The sequence below is a fragment of the Apaloderma vittatum genome, unplaced genomic scaffold (assembly GCF_000703405.1).
Source record: "Apaloderma vittatum isolate BGI_N311 unplaced genomic scaffold, ASM70340v1 scaffold8693, whole genome shotgun sequence".
Lineage (NCBI taxonomy): Eukaryota > Metazoa > Chordata > Aves > Trogoniformes > Trogonidae > Apaloderma > Apaloderma vittatum.
In genome coordinates this window covers 79,205-99,774 of record NW_009709761.1, presented here as the reverse complement: position 1 = coordinate 99,774, position 20,570 = coordinate 79,205, and the positions used below count along the sequence as shown (strand labels likewise).

Sequence of the window (20,570 nt, the reverse complement as noted above, 5' to 3'; positions counted from 1 at the left end):
AGTACCTCAAATTAGGGAAATCAGTTACTCCCAGTTTTTCACTACAGGTACATTATGTGCTGGCACTGCCATCCCACACAGAAACTACTGCAGATGTGGCAGATGGGTGGTCTTACCCTGGTCAGTTGCACTAAAATAAACACATATGTCAACAAGTTCTCATAAACAGAATTAAACACAGGACTTTTCCTGTCCTTATCCCCACTGCTGAAGGAACCCCATACTGGAAACAAACATCAAAATGAAAGAAAAAGGGAACTTGTCACCTCACCCCACACTTCCCTATAGAAATCTGGAATTGTGTTGAAGCTGTAAAGTTGAGGAAGCTTAGTGCTAGTGGTAAAGAGCAAGGACAGAAGGAAAGCTTCTGGGTAATCGCCTTGTTCCAGAAAGTAGTTAGGTGATGGCCTGATGGTCCAAAGATTTGCAGGTTGAAAATTGAGCCTTTTCCTTCTGTGTGGAGAAGGGGCAGGCAGCTTGAGGCAGGACACAGGATGTGTTTCTGCATCATATGCTGAGAAGATACTTGTGGAAAGAGGACATGCAGCCTTTGCCCTGACTGAAGTGAGGCTTTTGATGAGAAACCATGCAGGTCTGAGGGAACTTCCATCCTGTACGGCTGCATCAGCAGCCACCTCGCTGGTAGGCACTGGCTCAACTGGGAGCGAGGCCTCAGTGTGTGAGTAGAGTTCATGCGGGAAGCAAGGACCGCAGGAGAAAGGTGAGCAGGACTCACCAGTGTCACTGCCCTGCACACTGGTGGCCTGCAGGTCATCAGTGATAGCCTGACTGCCCAAAACACCTTTTGATATTTCCAAAGTTTCTTTCTCTTAAATCCTCGTTGGGAGAAGAAAAACAGATCTTGAAAAACACTAATATTGCATCTTTTTTTTTTATTCTCAAGAGGAAAGGAAACACTGAAAAAGTTATCCTTCACGACACAAAACTCATTTCTGCATGAACTCAGCCTGTACTTCTAGGAAATGTCTTAGATGCACATGGAGAGGACAAACCCCACAAACTGGATAAAAGAGTTGTATGAAAACTCTGAAATGTCCTCTTCTTTGTTTCCTTTCTTTTATTTCCATTGAGAAATGCAATATCTACACTAGAGTTAGGCAAGAGGAACGAATGTTTCATGTTTAATTTGAAGCTGACCAGTAGGAAATCAAATGGTGCTGCTAATACTAAATTTTGGACCTCTGTAATTACAGACCCATAAATTAAAATTGATTTTGGTTTCAAAATGTGGGTGTTGGTCACATGTATTTTAAAAATACCTAATTATTTCCTTCTCCTACAACTCTATTTCTTTATTCCTCAGTTTCTTCTCTCTAATTTTTATGTGGTATTTTGTCTTATCAACAATTTTTTTCCAGTGTGAAACTCTGTACTATTGTACCTGATAGTTTTAAGAGCAGCAACAAGAAATTAAATAATTTTAACATATGAAGATATATCTAATATAAACACTGCAGTAATACTGATGCACAGAGTATCAATGGCGTTCTGTTCATGCTGCGGGAGAGAAAAAATGCTTAGGCAGAAAGAATATTACAATACTTTACTGATTGGTGAGGAACAAAAAAGGATATGATATAGAATCATAGAACTATAAAGATTGGAGAGGACCTGAAGATCAAGTCCAACCTACAGCCCTACACCACCGTAACACTAAACCATCTCCTGAAGTGCCACATATAGGATTTCTTATGCAAAAATATGATATAGAATTTCCTTCTTTCTCCCTGTGCATTGAGAAGTAGCAGCACTTGTTTCCTCAGTTTTATATCCTTTATTTTGGTGCACAATACTGAAACTGTGTGCATTTTTCTGTGCATCTAAGTGCTTGTGCTCAATTTCAGATCACAACGTGCGAGGGTCCATCTACAAATACGATTTGCACATGATAGTTCATGTATAAAAATGCACAGGCTTTCAAAATCTGGTTCCTGATGTTTACTGTGCAAGAAAAGAGACTTTAGCTTGGAAAGTTCATGTCTGAAAAGGCAATTGTGATAATTGGTTAGATATTAGATATGAGGCCTCATCTGTCAAAATCCCTGAGTGTGTTCTTATTTCTTAGCATACACAAAATCTCTCTTACTGCAGTGGGAATGATCTTGTTTAACATTAGTATCATATTAAGTACCTTGCTACGTAATTCACTTCTCTGATACAGGTGATAATTTTAATATTTAGAAGTGCGTTAAAATTCTAGTTTATAACGAACCATGTCATTTAGCCTCTGAAACTGAAATGCTTTTTTAATATCTTATTTGTTCTTATAACCTAATTAGTAGAGACCCTTCAAAACAAAGAAAGGAAAAAGTGCACTACTTTATGCATCAGTGAGTAAACCAGAGTGAATGCCATGAGCTAATTTAAAATATGACTTCACTTGAACTAAAGCATCTCAGTGAGTTGAGAAAAATCTCAGACTGATCTTTTAGTAAAATCACATAAAATCTGATAAAACTAATATTTGCTTCACTTTCATCTGTGTTTCTTTATTTCTCATGTTTCTGTGGAAAAAGGGTCTTTCCCACACAGCCTCCCAGACAATATTGCTTAGAGTTTGCTCAGTGGGACACGTCACTGATAAAACCTAAATCAACAGATGCTAGAGCAAGAAGGAAATGCTGAAGCTGTGTTAGTGATCCCTCAATATCAACAATGACAGCAGATACTATCTTGGTTTGTAGTATTGGAGATCTGTGGTAAGACACAGAAAATAAATCTCTTTGGGACATGAGAGACAACACTGTGGCTTTTTCCAAAGAACCGCCAGGCTAAAACCTCTGTCCAACCACAAATCGGTAATCATTAATTTGGCCAGTTGACAACCCATCACGTAGGGGTTGTTTCAGTTAACTCCCTCCTTCAAAGCGAGTGCTGACAGAGGGGGAGGAGCGTAAAAGCAAATGTGCCCTGATTCAAGTCTATTTATTGACACCAGGAAGATCATGGGAGAAGAGAATATTCCTGCATCCACTTATTTAAAAGCCATGTTGCTGGCAGATAGATTTCCTTTTTTTGTGTGTCAGTGAAGGCAAGTTTGTGATTAGCTGTGTATTAGTATTCCAACCCCCACAGCAGGGAGGTTGGAACTGGATGATCTTCAAGGTCCTTTCCTTCCAACCTTAACCGTTCTGTGATCCTATAATATCACAAATGATTGGTTAAAGTTTATGCCTACAATTTTGAGTGAAATCAGACTGGATGATGTTGTCGAGCTGACACTTGTGCAATGATGCCAGAAGTTAAAGCTACTGTGAATCAGAGAGGCATAAAAGACTGCAACATGTGTGGATCTCTGGAAGGACCCCATACTGCAAAGGGGTCAAATAGTGGAGATGAGATTTGAATGCGGCAAAACTTGTCTTGGCTTCGCAGGCTGAAGAATAGTCAGGTTTAGGCTGGACTTTTTCTGACCACTTTCTAGACGGTATTCTTTATTAATTAAAAAGTGGCTTTGAAATTGAACATGTACATTCTCTAGCAGCTTCGTTTCATGAAGAGCCCTGTGGTTAGATAACGCATCAGATACCAGCACTTCAGGATCTCCATTGCTGGCTGTCTGTTCCTCTCTCCCTGACCCAATTAGCTCAGATCTGTTGGAGGTGCTGCAGGGATCCTGCTACCTTCTTGTGTTTTGAGGAGCAATGACTCGGGCGTCAGAAGTATGTCAGGTTTGGCCAAAGAGGGATTATATTATATTTGTCAGTATTGTTGTTAATTTGCTCTAACTAGAGTTGGAATGGAGAAGAAAGGCTGGTGGATTTCAGGATGCAAATATAGTGGTATATGCTGAAAGTGGTAGCTGAATATTTAACAAGAAATTGAGTCATATCACTTGCAAAGCTGCTTAACTGAAATACTGTCCACTGCTTACTTCTCTACTTTCATTCTATTGTTTATGGATCTTTTCCAGCAGCTACAGGATTTTTTCTTGGTCCATAGAATTCTCTTCTGGGGCGAATCCTAGTGTCCCATCTCTGAGGCCATCTGCAGAATTCCCTAGGCTGCTATTATATGAATAATCAGCTGTTTCACTTAAGAAATTCTCTTTGTTCTACATCATTAAATGCTGACTCCTGCTGTTGCTATGACAGATCACTTTACAGGAATCTGCAAGGAGAGCTGTCTCTGATGTTAACAGTGTGTCTTTGCTATGGAACAAAAGAATACACTGGGGTGAACATGAGATGGTTTGAATTTATAATATTTTATCATCAGGAAATAATAAAAGGCTGAAGCTGGTGTATGTATTTTGAGATCTGTATTTCCAAAAGAGTAAAGAAGGGTCTTTAAAATAGTCTTGAGTAATTTTGTGCCAGGGAATATAGTACTGATCATGGGAGGGGGAAGATGTAATGGGCTAGAAGGAAATTCAAAACAAGTTTGTTAGAGGCAGACTGTAGAATAGAAGAAAATGCATCTGTCAAAAGCATGAGGGATAGCTTCTAGTGAAGGCACAGTAATGGACTAAATGACGTCACATTTTCTTCTTCCACCATGGCCTCTTTGTTGTGATGTCCTTTCCCAGACATCTCCCTGACTGCTGCAGCTCTCTGCTAACTCTGTGTGTTAGTTACTCAAGAGGGTCATCTCTAACAGATGCTTTAGTGAAAGGTATGGATGTCACTCTTTAAAAAACAGCCTTATGCCCAGTAGCTCCCTATTTCTCTCTGGCTGTATCTAAGTACCCTGTAGCCAGCAGCCTAAGTCCATTTGCCCGGTACCTTTTCCTGTCTACTCTTGATGTGCAGCTAGCTACCTTTCTCTTGCGTGGAATGGGTTTGTTTTCAAAACCTCTTCGCTTTCTTTGCTCACGTTGAAAGAACACTGAAATGCACAAACACTGTGCCTGTTTACACATGCAAATAGATTTGAAGCTGTGAGCCACTGGCCTATGTTTTCATTCTGTGGTGCTTTTAATTTTAAACAGCAACCTGTACATAGCAGAGTGACCTTCTTCAAAAAGGACTGCAGTCCTGGAGAGCTTCCTTAGACCATGGCATGCCATCAGCTTGGCATCTGAGAACTTATGGTGCTCTGTGGCCAAAACATGCTGTCCGTGCTCTTCTTTTCCTAATGGTTGTTTTTTTGTCTTGAGACAATTCATCCCTTGTGTGTTAGTGTGTTTTGTTTTAGTCTGGTTGGTCCTGTAGTGCTGTGTCATGTGTAACACCTCTCATCCGTTTTCACATTTTGGAGTTAGTTTTGTAGAGGGTGTGATCAGCAGATGCTCATGGAAGGGTGGCACGTGTTCACCTTGACAAGGGACTTGCCAGTGGTGATTCTGCATCATTGCTGATAGCAGAGAATAATGTTTTCATTCTGTGTAGCTTTAAATCAATCCATGTTCTACCTAAAGCTTTTTGAAGAAAAATTGGTTCTACTAAGGGGAAAAAAGTTAAGTAGCTTTATTCAATGTGTATGTGCCCTCATCTGAAAGCCCCTCAGCTGGATTTTCTACTGCACTGTCACAAACCCCATCAATCTCTTCAATTTCTTCAGAAGGAAGAGAGGATTTGCAGGTTAACCGGCTGGAAACGCAAATATGGATAAAACCAGACATACAGAAGACAGATGTGGACTTTTCAGAAATTCTTAATGCAATACAAGAAAGTAAGTTATTCCTTGGATGCAAAATTTGATTTTATAGTAGAAGAATCAATTGAGATGCATTGAAATTATAACTGAAGGAACAAAGTGATGAAAGGAATGATAAGCAAGTATGCATTAGTAAAATCTCTTGAGAGATTTCAATGGGTTATTGAAAGCCGGTAAGAAATCTCCTATCAGAGACATCATAGTAAGATTATTATGTGGCTAAGGATTCCAGCAGCATATATTTCCTATTCAGAAATAATCTGAAATATTTTGATTCCTATTGCTTTAATCCATTCTTACATTCTTGAATGGCTCTGTGAACTAATAATGCTGTGCAGATGCTGCACTCTGGGTTTTAAGACTGGATTTGAAGTTCTAGCTGTTCTAAAATGTTGGGATATATTCAGATTTTTGCAGCTAGTAATTTTTGGGAGCAGAAGTGATGAGTTTATCAAAACTACTGAAGGTCTGTATTTCTTAGATACTGTGTGAAGCTGTCTCTTTTCACATGTAATGTGCTGTGGACTGGGAATTGATCGGTCCACCCTTCTTAAATCCAACCGCAGAATGATCTCAAGATTTGTGCTAGAGGAAATACTATTGTTAACACCAGTGGAAGACATCCTCCCTGCTGATCTGCTGTGTAGTCACTGAATTTATCATTTAACATGATAATAAGTTCTGGGCTGCATGGTATCTATAGGATGGCCTCCTTGTATCTGCCAGCTTTACTGAGTGCAGAAAAGTGTTTGTATCCAAATACCCAAAACCATACATGTATGCTATTACAGAAACATAGCATGTAGTACAAGAGGCAGAGAGGTTCTTGGTGTTTCATACTTAAACTTTTCTACTTTTCAAATTTCTGCTAAAGAGGTGTTTTCTATTCAGTATTTTTATTATGGACATCCTGGTTTGAGCTAAACAGAACCAATTCTGTTGAGTGATTTTACCTTTCAGCTCAGTCTCTTCTAAGAGACTGCACTTACTAAAGTAGCAGCGTTTTTTGCTGTTCTCCAATATTGATGCTTTTAAGCCAAATAGTTTTTTCTACCATTGTTAACCTGTAGAAATCCTCTACACTTACTATAAATATTACTAGTACGATTTTTTAAGGAAAATTCACTTTTCAATGTTACTGATAGGCCTAGAAGCTTCCAAAGAGCATATTTTGGAATTATAATCTTCAGCTTGCATTATCCAAAGCTAGAGTATACTCAATGGCTTGATGTAACTATTTGTAATAAAATGAAACTTAATTAACAGAAACATGATCTGTGAGCATGCTTCCATCTTGCCACACAAACACTAAAATAACTAAATGACTAAATCAGCCTCTCGGTCCAAAGTGTCTTGTGGACCCACTGAGATTGTGCATGGACTTTTACTCAGAATTTCCCAGCATTCAGTTTTCAGAATATATAATTCTGCTATATTTGGGATAAAAATATTTGCATATCCACCTTTTTTTTTTTCAGATCCTCAAGGGATTCTGAATTATCAAGTAATTTTGGTTTGGTTTTTGTTTTTTTTTCCTGCAAAATGGATCATGATGGGGAGAAAAGAGTTTGTATATTTAAGCTGATCAAAACTAGAGGGGGAATTCTTAATATGACTTGTAGCAATGTGTGTGCTGTTCTGTCTTCTTGTTAAATTTCACTGCTTAAAAAGACATGGCTACACTCTAGTACCAATCTGTCTCCCAAAAAGCATAAATATTATATAATTATCATATACCATTTTGTTAAGGTTGTTTGTGGATATATGCATGTCATGATTTGAAGAGAACAGAAAAGATGGAGCCTTGATTATGCTTTTTAGCAACATTTGGCCATGTAGCTAGATGCTTGTGTCCATGAAGTGGAGTGGCTGAGCTAGCTACAGGAATCAGGAGAGTTGGCTTTGAAGTACCATCACTATTATTAAAGTAAATGGTAATTGCTTTTAAAATTATTTATTTAGTTTTGTGGAACAGTATTTTTTGACTTAATTTTTTTAAGTGACCAGTGCAACCTGGGGTAGAAAAATGGTCTCAGCAAATGTTAGGGCCTCACATTTAGTGTCAGTGACTGAAATGCTAAGAGTGTATTTTCAAAACTGTACACAGCAAGGCAAACAACAATGTAAAGAGTTTGACTTTCTCACCAGCAGCACACCTTTGCTGCAACTAGGAAAAGGTAACAGACACCTTTAGCACTGATAAGGTAGTTCAGCACATCTCTGCTTACTTGCTGAAGCTACCAACCAGTATAGCAATTATCTGTGTACTTCAGATAGAAGCAATTTTCTACTACAGGCAATCTGGATGGGTCCTAGTAGCTAATTTCACTAACCAGCTGAGATTCGCTTCTTCCAAAACTTCTAGTCACTGCTGAGATGTGCTGTATTTGTAAGTTACCTTGAAATAAGATTTTTTTATTCCTCACAGATCCTCAGAGTAATCCAGTAGTTTTCTGCTTGAGACCCCAAATGCATTCACTCTCTAACACATCAAGTTGTGTATCTCAAAACACTCACTTAAACCTCAAATATTTTGCAACCCAAAGCATTTCAGGAAGCAGTAATTCTAGTATCTCCACGGTCTCATATTTTATACCAATGCAGTTTTAATGGCAGGAAAAAGCTAGTTCACATTCCCTCAAATGTAGCTTACAGGTAAAACTTTTCTTTTTATATCTGTCTTTGTCTCTGTCTGCAATAGATATATATCTTTCATAATCTTCAGAAAGTTTCACTATTTAATATTTTTTTTGTATTTTCCAGTTGTTGTCAGACTATACTGAGGTGTTGATCATGTACAGCTTCACATGTTCTCATGGAGGCACTCTGCTGGGTTTCAGTCCAGTAAAGTTTCAAGTCATTCAAAATGTTTTCTGTTTCAGTAGCTCTTTCAGTCAAGTATTCAGATGAATTCTTCTCATATGAACATGTATGCAAAAGCTGATTATGATCTATATCTGGATATTATCTAGTGGAGTGGAATGTTTCCATTCTTACCCTTTGAAACAGTAGGGACGATAAAAGGCAGGTGGTTAGACACTGCTGTGTTGGCATTGGTTCCTCTGTCTTTTATAGGCATCTCTAGTATGGTTTTAGTGGATTGAAATGGATCAAGATGGCAAATAATTCTTTAATGTTACTGCCGCATGTGCTACAAATTGGAGTTTTTTTTTTGCCAAGTCACCTAAAAACTCTGTTGATTGTCCTAGGATGGGTTGGATGCAGCCACAGTAACACTGAGGAGCTGCAGCCTCTCCCCATCACACAAACCAAAATACCAGGATGCTCTTCTCCAGCCCTGTCAGTAAGCTCACCCCAAGCTGGAAGCAGGATGGTGTGAGAGTAAGACTGGTTTTATGGTGAAAAACTCCTGTCTGGATATTTGTCTCTAACAGTTTCCTGGCACTTTTCACAGAAGTAAGATAAGTAAAATAAAGGGACTGATAGTAAAACCAGCCTAAAAATGGCAAGAGAAACTTACTATCTGCAAAAAAAAAAAAAGGTTATATATCTCTGATATGTTCACATGTACAATATAAAAGAGAATGAAATAGGTGAAGCTATTACTCCCAATATCTCTGTAAAAGCTGGTTGGGATCCTGCAGAATATGGGCTACTACCTAAAACTGATTGATTACAATATGTAGTGTTATGTAGGGATTAAATATTGTGCAATACTAATATTGACATCCAATTAGTCAGTATGCAACCCCAAATCTGATAAACCCAAGAAATATTCTATTATGGTAAAACCTGTTAATTTGGCACAGAATTTCTGATAAAAAGATAAGATAAAAAGATATATACTAAAAGTATTAAAAACTTAGAATCTCTATTAAAAATTATACTGCTTAGATTAATTCGTTAGCCTAATATGACTGGATTAATTTGGATGTGAAGACTTTTCTGTTGTTTCTGAAATATTTAGTGGTTTTCTAAGCAAAAGTATTGCAATGAAAAATACAGTGTATGTCATTAAACTTGTCCATATTTTATGCATGAAAATGAAGAAGAGTTCTTGAATATTTTGATAGGGTTTTCTTTTTTATTTACCTACAGCTGTAATAACAGACTTCATATACTGTAAAAGACGCAAAAAAAGGGAGCAATCTCTTCTCCATGTTCATAATTGATAGGGCAAGAATAATATATTTACATTGCAACATAGGTGCATATTCAGGATGAATATTACAGAGAAAACTTTCTCCTGCTTGTGATACTGAAAAATAGGCCACCTGCAAGGACTGTGGAGTTGGCAGCATCAGAGATTTTTTATAAAGGTTTCTTAAACTGGGCTATAGCCCCTGAAGATGGGAAAGGTGAAAAGGAGGCCACAAAATGATCATGATGTTTGGGAACACTTAATGGCATTCAATTTTTGGCAGGTATTCTGTCTCTCCACGGTGAGGGAGTGGATTTTTACCTGCAGCCAGTAGTTGGAAATAAAACAAAGCTGCCACCAGCAATTGGAGATTTTTGGCTGTTTCCTGCTAGTATAAATTCTCATCAACAGGAATTACAATTGCCTGTGACTAAATTAGGGGAGCAAAAGGGTCGGCAGGTTATTGTACAAAACAAGAATGATTCCAAAAGACAGTCAAGTTTGCAAAAAAGTGAGGCATAGTGAGTTAGACAGATTTCTGTTAAAAGTAATAGATATTTGGTCCTTATCTAGTCAGGGGTAGAGGCTTGGTAGCTGACCTTTAGGAGTCCCTTCTAACAGTTGTGACTCTGCTGTTGTAATTCTGGATTCTGCATATGAGACATGAGGTGCGAGAGATGAAATCTACTCACAGTTGAAGCTTGATCCTCAGCCAGGGCATTTTTCTTCTCCCCACACACATCTCTGTGTCACCCTTTTGTGCCAGATCTGAAGCATCTGAGGCACAAAAGTGGACCTTGCTGGCCACTACCCACCCGCCCTGTGCATCCCGTCCAGTAGCTGCTCACTCAGCAGATCAATGGCCCTTGTGTGGAACTGTAGACTTGCACGGCAGCTCTGCCCACAGCTCCTCGTCACCTCCTTGCTCAGCAGAGCAGGGAGCATCACCCTACAGCTGACACTGCTCTGATCTTGAGCACAGTGCCAGTCTTGAACTTGCTCCCTCTAGCATTTGGGGTTTTTTTAATTAAATGTGAGTAAAATTGTCACATGACATGGCAATGCATGAAAGGTGGAGGAAATTCAACCCATTTACTCAAAGCAGATACCTCCTGCCGGGATAGAAGGTTCCCCATGGGGGGTAGCAGGGCAGGGCCTGACAGCCCAGGTCTGTCCCACCACCTGACCTAGGGGGAGGGTGAGAGAAAAGACCTGAGATCCCAGACCCAGCCTTGGGCAAGGGATGGGTCAAGGCCGGGCCAGGATATCAGCCTGTGGGTTGATGTCGAGGTCGGGCCTCGTGAGAAGAACCGGAGTCAGACACAGCCCGAGGGTGGCTGGGCCAGGCCTCCCCGCTGTGCTGTCTGGGGCTTCTCCCCACAGACATCAGAGGGAAGGGAACCACCCCCTGGCTGTTTTGGCTCTGTCTTGGTCCCAAGCACCATTGCTCAATCCCCAGGATGGAGGAACATGCTTCAGGCCATTACATCTCTTCAGTTTTATCAGGATTGGGTTTATTACAGCATTCTATAGATTTTAGCTGTTTCTTCATGAATGACTGAGGGCTGTGCAGTAGGTAGATATGACTGTGCCAGATGTATGTGCATCAAAACATGTTACATTGTGCAAAGAGAAACTTTTGCCCTGAATCATTTATTCAATGCCTTTCAAATAATGGTAATTATGCAAGGTCTTCTGACTCTGGCTTCCCCACAGGTCTGCACAACTTCTAACTTGATACTTTATGTAGTAGGTTAAAAACCTGCTTCTTTATAACAAAAAAAATAAGTAATTTTCAGAGACCTTACTAATCCAGAAGGTAATCATTTAAACCACTTAACCCGAGAGAAGATGAGGACATAGCTAACATGTTTTACTGTGACAGAAGATTGTTTATTTGGCATCAGAGAGGTATTGTGACATCCTAAATCTTCATGCAGCTCACTGCTGAAGAAAGCATCAGATTTTGAACTTAGCATAGCATATACTTGTACCAGAAATTAAAGGTGAGTTTATTGATAATGTGTTTCACTTGATGTCTTCATTTGGTTCAATGGTGATTTGAATGTATGTTGTTATTTTTGTTTTTAGTAGCTAAGGATGTCAACATTTTTTTTGATGAATTAGAAGGTGTGAACAGCCCTTCCAAAGATGATGACTCCCTGCTTCACCATGGTAACTTGACCAGTACTTCTGATGATGCCAGCAGGTTGGAAGTTGTGGGAGAGGTAAGAACATACAGAATTATTAATATAATAATTAATCATGGCCATTATAAAAGGTGAATAAATGTAATTTGGTTTAAAATTGCATTCCCTGCAAGACAACTTTTTTCTGACCTTTCTTATAGAATCCCAGAATCATTAAGGTTGGAAAAGACCTCTAAGATCATCAAGTCCATGGGGAATAGTTTTCCATTCTAAGATTATAATGCTGAAATACACAATATCTCAAGTGAAAAGGAGATTTTATTGATTTCATGCACCCCAGTGAAAAGTCCATACAGACCCTTGATGTATACTTGTTTTCTGAACTAAGTCTAATGCTTCACTGCTCCTGAAAATAATGAAAAAGTTTTCCGTGTATTAATCCTTTGGTGGGAAGGAGAGAGGAGAAGAATTTATCATAAATCTCTCATAAGAAGCATGGGGTGACAGGTAAGTGACATATTCCCTTCCAGTGAAGAGCAAGTGACTGGATGAGAATGTATCAGGGAGAAATCATTTGGCACACAGACCTTTTAAAATTATTTCTTGAAGTAGACAGAGTTTCATGGACCCATAATGAAAATTTGGGCCTAAATTCCTTTTTGTGTCATTTTTGTCTTTGCCTCCAACTGCCCTAAACCCCATGGATGTTAGGGCTATCTCCTTGGGGATTAAATTGATGAGACCAGGGACTTGTCTCATTTCCCCCACCTCAGGAATGTGATTGTGTCCAGACTATTTACTGAAGTGTCACCTGCAAGCTGTGCCTGAAGATTTTTTGGCAGAGGGCTGACTGGCACAGATCAGGATTGGCAGGAACCATACTGAAAACAGAAAAATATGGAAAACCATAGTATATTGATGAAGCTTCTGCCCTGACTGCTTTGTTTACTTGTTTGGGTAAAGTTTAGAAAAACTGCAATTACAGATTATGTGGTTTTCGGGAGTAGAAGGTTCTGTGATGCAAGTTCTTTTGTGAAACACTGCTGAGGAGTCAGAGATTTTTCCTTGAGCTAGAAATTCAGCCCATAGAGAGCTGCACTCCTGAAATGTTTAGACAGATAATTAAAGCAACAAAATCCAGGGCACCCAGAGATATGTTTGACCTTCCTCACAATTTTGTCTCCCCTTTTACTGATCACTCTTCCTCAGCTTCCCATGCAAGTTACAAAGGGACTACTTTGCCTGCTTGCACTATAATGTGTTAAACTGGCATGATATTCCTGTGTTATACTTTGGGCCATGCACTGTATGATCTTTAACAAAAGGGCACAAGTGAAAGGCACATGATCTTTGCAAGTTAAAGAGTAAAAATGAACAGAAAATGGTCAGGATAGGGGATCATATAGAGAAAAATATGCTGCTGTAATTTTAATAGTACTGCAAAAAAACAATAAAACCTTTCTTTTACTCTTCGATGTATTCTTCATTGTTTTTGAAAGGGAAAGGTAAAACACCTGAGAAATATTTTCCTGTTTGAACAGATTATCTTGTTGGTTTTTTTTGTAAATGTAACTGAGGAAAATAGCAATGTAGGTCATGTATATGTAAAGAACAGAAAATTGAAAGTCTTAATGGGAGCTGAGGGATGCTGTAGCCTACAAAAAAAAATTTCAAAGTACTTGGCCTCTGCTTAATTCCAGAAGGAAAAGATACATTGTTTAGATTTATAGTTTGTATGGATAAATATGGGAGCACAACTACAAAGTAGTGAGGTGAGCTCCAACGCTTCAAGCTTCCTTTCAGCCTTTCAATTTAGTTTAGTAGCTGAGAGCGCCTGTAGATTCATCTTAATGTCATAAGGACAGGGGATCTGGCACCAGTAAAAATCTCTCTGAATATGCTGATATTTGTTTGGTTTAATTTTGAAGTTAACATTGCAGCAAAATAATTGAATGTGTTTTCTGGCTGAACACATTAAAATGAATTCGCAATCAAAAAAATTTCAAGCATGTACAAAAGGTTTCTTAGCACTTTCCTTTAGCTGGCATGTTGAAATATTGTTTGCTTCAACTGTTGGTTGTTTGTGCCCAAATGGAAACAAGATTCAATTAAAATTTTTATGGATGAAGTTTTATCAACAGTTCCTTAACAGATGCAGAGCCAGATTGGGTTTCGGCTTGTCTTTTGGCTAAAGGTGAGGGGTTTTTTCACAGAATCACAGAATGTCATGGGGTTGGAAGGGATCTCAAAAGATCTAGTCCAACCCACCTTCCAAAGCAGAATCACCTAGAGCAGGTCACAGGAGAGTGCATTCAGGCAGGTTTTGAATGTCTCCAAAGAACGAGACTCCACAACCTCCCTGGGCAGCCTATGCCAGGGCTCTGTCACCCTCACAGTGAAAAAGTTTTTCCTAATGTTTATGTGGAACCTCCTATGCTCCAGCTTGCATCCGTTGCCTCTTTTCCTATTATTGGACATCACTGAGAAGATCCTGGCTCCATCCTCCTGACACTCACCCTTTACATTTTTAAAAATATTAATAAGGACACCCCTCAGTCTCCGGTTCTCCAAGCTAAAGAGACCCAGCTCCTTCAGCCTCTCCACATAAGGGAGATGTTCAACTATGTTCATCTCTGTTCATCATGTCTGTGGCTCTGCGCTGGACTCTCTCAAGCAGTTCCCTGTCTCTCTTGAGCTGAAGGGCCCAGAACTGTACGCAGTATTCCAGACGTGGCCTCACCAGGGCAGAGTAGAGGGGGAGGAGAACCTCTCTGGACCTACTGGCCACACCCCTGCTAATCCACCCCAGGATGCCATTGGCCTTCTTGGCCACAAGGGCATATTGCTTGTTCATGGCCATTCTGCTGTCCACTGGAACTCCCAGGTCCCTTTCTCCTACGCTGCTCTCCAACACATCAGACCCCAACCTATACTGGTACCTGGGGTTGTTCTTTCACAGATGCAGGACTCTACACTTGCCCTTGTCATATTTTATAAAATTTCTCCCTGCCCAACTCTCCAGCCTACCCAGGTCTCGCTGAATGGCTGCACAGAATTCTGGTGCATCAGCCACTCCTACCGGTTTTGTGTCATCAGCAAACTTGCTGATGGTACACTCTATTTCCTAGTCCAGGTCATTGATGAATATATTGAACAGCATTGGTCCCAGTACTGACCCTTGAGGGACTCCACTAGATACAGGCCTCCAACTAGACTCTGCCCCATTGACCACAACTTTCTGACTTCTTTCATTCAACCAGTTCATGATCCACTTCACTACTCGGTCATCCAGACCACACTTTCTCAGTTTAGCTACGAGGATGCTGTGGGAGATGGTGTCAAATGCTGTACTGAAGTCCAGATAAACCACACCCACTTTTTTGCTCTGTGTTTCATTCAAACACATCTACAGTCTGAACAAATCAAAAATCCATTTCACTTTGTGTGCATTGGTTAAAATGCATGGCATTCTAATCTCAGGTAGGCGCAAAAAACAGGAAAAAATATCACTTTGGAATTCAAAGATGCTATCTTCATTGAGCATCCACACTGACAGTAACCAGATACCAAAACAATTGGGAATGAAGAAGGAATCTAATCTGTCATTAAATTAGTGAACATTAGAGTCTCTTCTGATCTGTTTTTTAAAGACTCGCAGGTGAAGTTTGAAATTTTCTTGATTTCCCTAACTGCACTTTCGTTTCAAAGTTCCAGCTGTTAAGTTTATAAATCCTCTCATTTTGGATTGTGAAACATTGGGTAAGCCCTTTAGCGTAAAGATCTCCTGGCATCTGTATGTGTATGAGTCGTCTGTGTATGAATGTTGATAGCTCCCAATTGTGGATCTGAGAATATGAAAACTACTGCGTTCCTTGGAAAATAATTCCTAATTATACAATTACAAATTAATTACAAATAAAGCTGTAAAGAAAACCGGAAATGCTAAACTTCTTGCTAAAGTCTTCCCTGTTCTTCCATTTTCTTCTGGCATCCTTTTTCAGATGAAGTAATGGAGATTTGACGTATGTGACTAGACTACTTTCCCACTAAAAACTGCAGTCAGACCATATTCTAGATACATTTTTTAAATTCACTTAGGAAAACTGAATTTTGAAGTCACAACACAGGGAAAGGTGATGCAATGACTGGAGAAGGTCCAGCGAAGCTCAAGGTAGGAGAAGAGTCTATCTAGAATAGTCTAAGTCTGCAACACTATGGACAATGCAAAAGCCCTGCAGCTGCTATTTCCTGACACTGCTGGGCCAGCCCTGACTGCCTCCATACCAGGTTAGACCTTCAAAGTTCTAATAAGTCTAGTCTCAGTCTATAAAACTGCCTTATAGGGCAACAGAAAGGGTTCCTTCTCAGAGACCATACCAGTCTAAGTGAGTTCATGAGTCTGGATTTGACACACTGTGCTCCTAAAACAAAAATTACCTCCAAGCACAGATAAGGGTGTCCAAGTTGCCTTTCTGAGAGAAAAATTACAGTACTGTAGTTGGGAGTGTTTCACAAGTCCAAGAAAAATTGTCTCAGGAATTTATATTTATAGGGAAAGAAGTCCTACAAGTCAAATAACTAAATCTCATAATCTTTAATATATACATTCATGATGAGTCAATGTAGGACAAACTAATTTTCTTTAGAGAAAGAAGAAACATAGGAAGCGTAAAGGGCAAATCTGTTTTTCCAGTGGAGTCACTACTACATGCAGAAAAAGACACGTTCCTTGTGGTATGTGTCTGTGCTAACATTTTAGTTCTGATAAGAGTTTACAGTTGAAGTGAATCTCTCAATTGTCCTTACCATGCTTTGTTTGTATTCCAGAGCAGTGTTGCATTTTAAACCTGGATTCATTCTGGATCCAGATAAATTTTGAGATGTAGTCCACTGAGTTTCCTGAGCCAGGCTGGAGTGGGCCCAAAGTAAACCCTCCAACCTAACTAGTGTGGACAGCAGATCCTCAGCACAGATTGCTTTGTTCTGCAGATCCTTTCCTGTTACACCACTTTACTTGCTAAAATACACATAGTGATTCTGAGACCTACAGAACAGGAAGGATGGCTCATCAGGAACCTTAGAATTCAGAGCAGGACCACCAAGCTGACACATTGCCTCTAAATATCCTACTGCACTTTCCTTTATTTAAACAAACTTAAATATACTTTTGGAATTTTTTACATCTTCTCAACACAGATTTTTTTAATGGAAACAAATAAACTGTTCTTCCTGATCTCTTTTCATATTTAATGCTTTGTGAAAAATCCTGCTCATACCTTGTTGATATAATTTGTCAGCATGATATGCAGTATAGATATAAACGGTTAGTTACTGTTATTTCCTTAGGGCTTGAATCTTTTCTCTTGCCTTCTTTTTCAGCTCAAAGAACTGTTCTACTATATCAAGTCTGCATTAAGCTGTGTCAGGAGTCAAGCACTCTAATAAAGGCATCTAAGAACAATTCTCTTTTCTACCCTCAGTAAACTGGATGCACCAAGTTGGTGGGATATTTGGGATGCTTTCAGTGGGTTTTCTATTTAATAAAAATGCCTGCTGAGAGCCAGGAAGATAGCTAACACTAAATTCTTTGAATGGGAATGCTGGTGTTTTTTTTCTGTAAGAATCATTTGTGCTATTTCTCTGTTCACTTTTTGCTATTTAAATTCAGAAGCAGTCCTCCTATGGAGGAAGTATTTTGAAAAATTTCTACTTTTCCCAGATGTGAAAGGCAAAATACTATTTTTTATTGTTTTTTCAGGGATTTGGTTATATGTTATCTGGCATGCCTGCTTCTGGTTAGTAAATTCAGGAAAAAACAGAGAAAAATGAACCTAATCCTCTCTTCATCTTGGAGCTGGACTTATCTTGAGGTCCCTGACAATCACTGCACATTGTACTATTCTGAGGGAGTGATTCACAATGTACGATTTTTGTACAAAACACTGCAACCCACAAACTGCCATACAATTTGAACTTGTCTGAAAGTGAAAGCTTAACCCCTGGGCAGGACTTGTATTATGTGGAAGTAGTGTTAAACTCTAAGGAGGATCTACAGAGGGCTTCATCTCATGAATTTCTGGGAAAAAAAGGCCAGCAGTTTGGTCTTTTAGAACTCAGGAGAGGAACCTGCTTGACCTCTTATTAACAGTGAAATCAAATTCTTTCTGTCAGAGTAAACATTTGAACAGGCATGTTCTTCACAGGAAATAGCCAAGCAACTGTATTTATTGCATTTATGTACTGCTAGACCAAACAACAGGAATTATTTTCAGATAAACTCAGTGGGTTTCCTCAGCTGTTGCTGAAACAAAGAATAATCTGTAATTAGTCTGATGAGGTGTGATGGGGTAGGTAAAAGGCCATATTATCTGTGTCCTCTGAGAGAAGTACTAGGGTCATAGCAAAGCAATGAGAATCTCTGCACCAGGTTTCACTGTTTCTTGCTACAGTAAATGATCACGTCATTGTTTATTTTTCTCACATGTACAAAGGCATGCTACCATACTGAGTTCTTAATTTTAAATTTACATTTCAGTAACACTATCTCTGTTTTATTTTATGTGTTAGAAGTTATTCCTAATGTTAAGAGGGAGTGGGGGGAAAAGAGTTTTGCTTGTGTCCTCTATTCTCTCCAGTCCCATGCCTGTATGACCAAACATTTGCCTAAGAAGATCTCCTGGTTTTGCATTGTGGAAATCTGTATTCCTCTTATGTGACCTCAAGAGGCACTGCGTGTGCAGCACATAAAAATTTGAACAGCTTCTTCTGATCCCTCATCTTTCCTGTTGAATGTTACTGAAAACTGATGATGTAAATAGCAATGCAGCAATTAGTAAGGCATATCAATACCACTGGAATGTTTGACTTTCTCTTAACAGGAGGTACCTGATAAGAACAAAACCAATGGACTGTATTTTAGAGATGGAAAATGTCGGATTGACTACATCTTGGTGTATAGAAAATCCAACCCACAAACAGAAAAGAGGGAAGTATTTGAGAGAAATATCAGAGCAGAAGGACTTCAAATGGAAAAAGAGGTAAGAGAGCTTCCTTGAAAAAAACCACTTTCAACGTTTACAGCTGTGTAGAATCTGAAAGCATGAGTTTTATTTACTCTGAAACCCCTTTACTCTTGTAGCAGTGGAAAAATGCTTTTAAGCATGCCTAAATATAGGTTATTTATTGCCAGAGCAGTGGGAAAGCATAGCCTAAAGGAAAATCAGACACATGCATTGAAAGCCAAAACCAGGCCATTACAGTCATATTTTTCAACCTTATGCACAAATAGGCCACAGAATTTCATCCACTGTGCTGTGCAACAGAGAAAACAGGTTCTGGGCTTGGATGGCCTAAATTCTGCTGAGTACAATCCGTGTTTCTTCATTTACTTTTGGCTCCCTGCTCTGCTGTTTGCTGTGGCTCTTGGTACTCTTTCAAGAGACCTAACTAGACCCCTGCCTTCCTTTTCTTGTCAGTTTAAGCATAGGGACTTGAGTGGTATTTTGGTAGTTTGAAAATAACCTAAAGTCTCTTCTTCTGTCTTGATCCTACAAATTAAAATAATTGGACAGTACATACAAAATATATATATTTATTAGCTCTAACACAGTACTTCTTTTCTGGATAAGAGTGTAAAAATGGAAGTAAAATATCTAAAAATGTATTTATATAATAGGTAACAGGAGCAAGGCTTAAAGAGGCCATCTCTTTTTCCTAGTCTGTGCTTTTTCTCAAATTTTCATAAGTGTACTTAGACAGGGCTTAAGCCTCACTTCTATTCGGAATAGATATTGCTGAATATTTGTCTTTACTTATGCTTGATTGACTCACACTCATGCTGCCACTGATGGAAACAGTGGAGGCATCTTCAGGTTACAGGCTTTGGTCAATTGGGTAGGTGCTCTGCATTTCCCTTCCTTTCACTGAATTCTTGGTACACGTGCAGATATTCTGCCTGTGTACTTGAAAGGCACACTTCTTTGGAGGAAAAAACAGAAGCTGTTTCTCTCCAGAAAAATTAAAATGTTTCCTTTCTTTGAGTGATTTTGAATGAGAGTGAGTACTGGTGGTTGTAAGAGTGTATCACTATTATATCAATTATTTACCATAAACTATTCCTTCAGATAACCTGGAAGTTAGCATCTTTAGTGCTGCAGTAGATGATGGATGTTTTCAATGGCAGCCATTATTCATTTATTACATGTTTCCCATAAATATACCACTGTATGTAAGGTTTGTAACCCAACATCCAAAAACATAAGAGTGTTACTGCAGGTGTTCAGCTTCCCATCCTAGAATTCTGCCCTACTTCCACCAGGAGAGACACTTAAGAAGTCTGAAGTTTGGACAATGTAGGAAATTAATGTGGAATGAATCCTCCCTATAAATACATCTACCCAATAGATTTGAACCAACCTTTTTCTACCTCATGATTTTTGCAGTTTTATTACTGTGCTAAGGTCAGCAGTGAAAGCTATGAAATCACTTTATATTTTAAGAATTATGAAACTTATTGCAACATTCTGCACAGAAAACTTTCAAACTGATAATTTAAGTGCTTACTGTAATGTTTTCTTGTGGCTTTAAAGCCCATTTATTTGGACTTTGCTGCCTAGGCTGCATGAATGTTCTGCCTGTTTGATTATTCATTTCAGTTTCTATTATATTACTTACATGAGGTTTCATTTCTTATTAGTCTC

General features: G+C 39.0%; 1 protein-coding gene across 1 annotated transcript in view; it reads left to right on the top strand.

Moving 5' to 3' along the window:
* Positions 1-20,570, top strand: part of LOC104272134 (anoctamin-4-like) — a gene marked incomplete at both ends in the record, with an annotated part of 111,809 nt that overhangs the window by 12,582 nt on the left and 78,657 nt on the right. Inside the window, 3 exons of the mRNA XM_009867044.1 lie at positions 5,524-5,634; positions 11,813-11,949; positions 18,750-18,908. Of these exons, the coding sequence (XP_009865346.1) occupies positions 5,524-5,634; positions 11,813-11,949; positions 18,750-18,908 (407 nt within the window). The remainder of the gene's footprint in view (positions 1-5,523; positions 5,635-11,812; positions 11,950-18,749; positions 18,909-20,570) is intronic.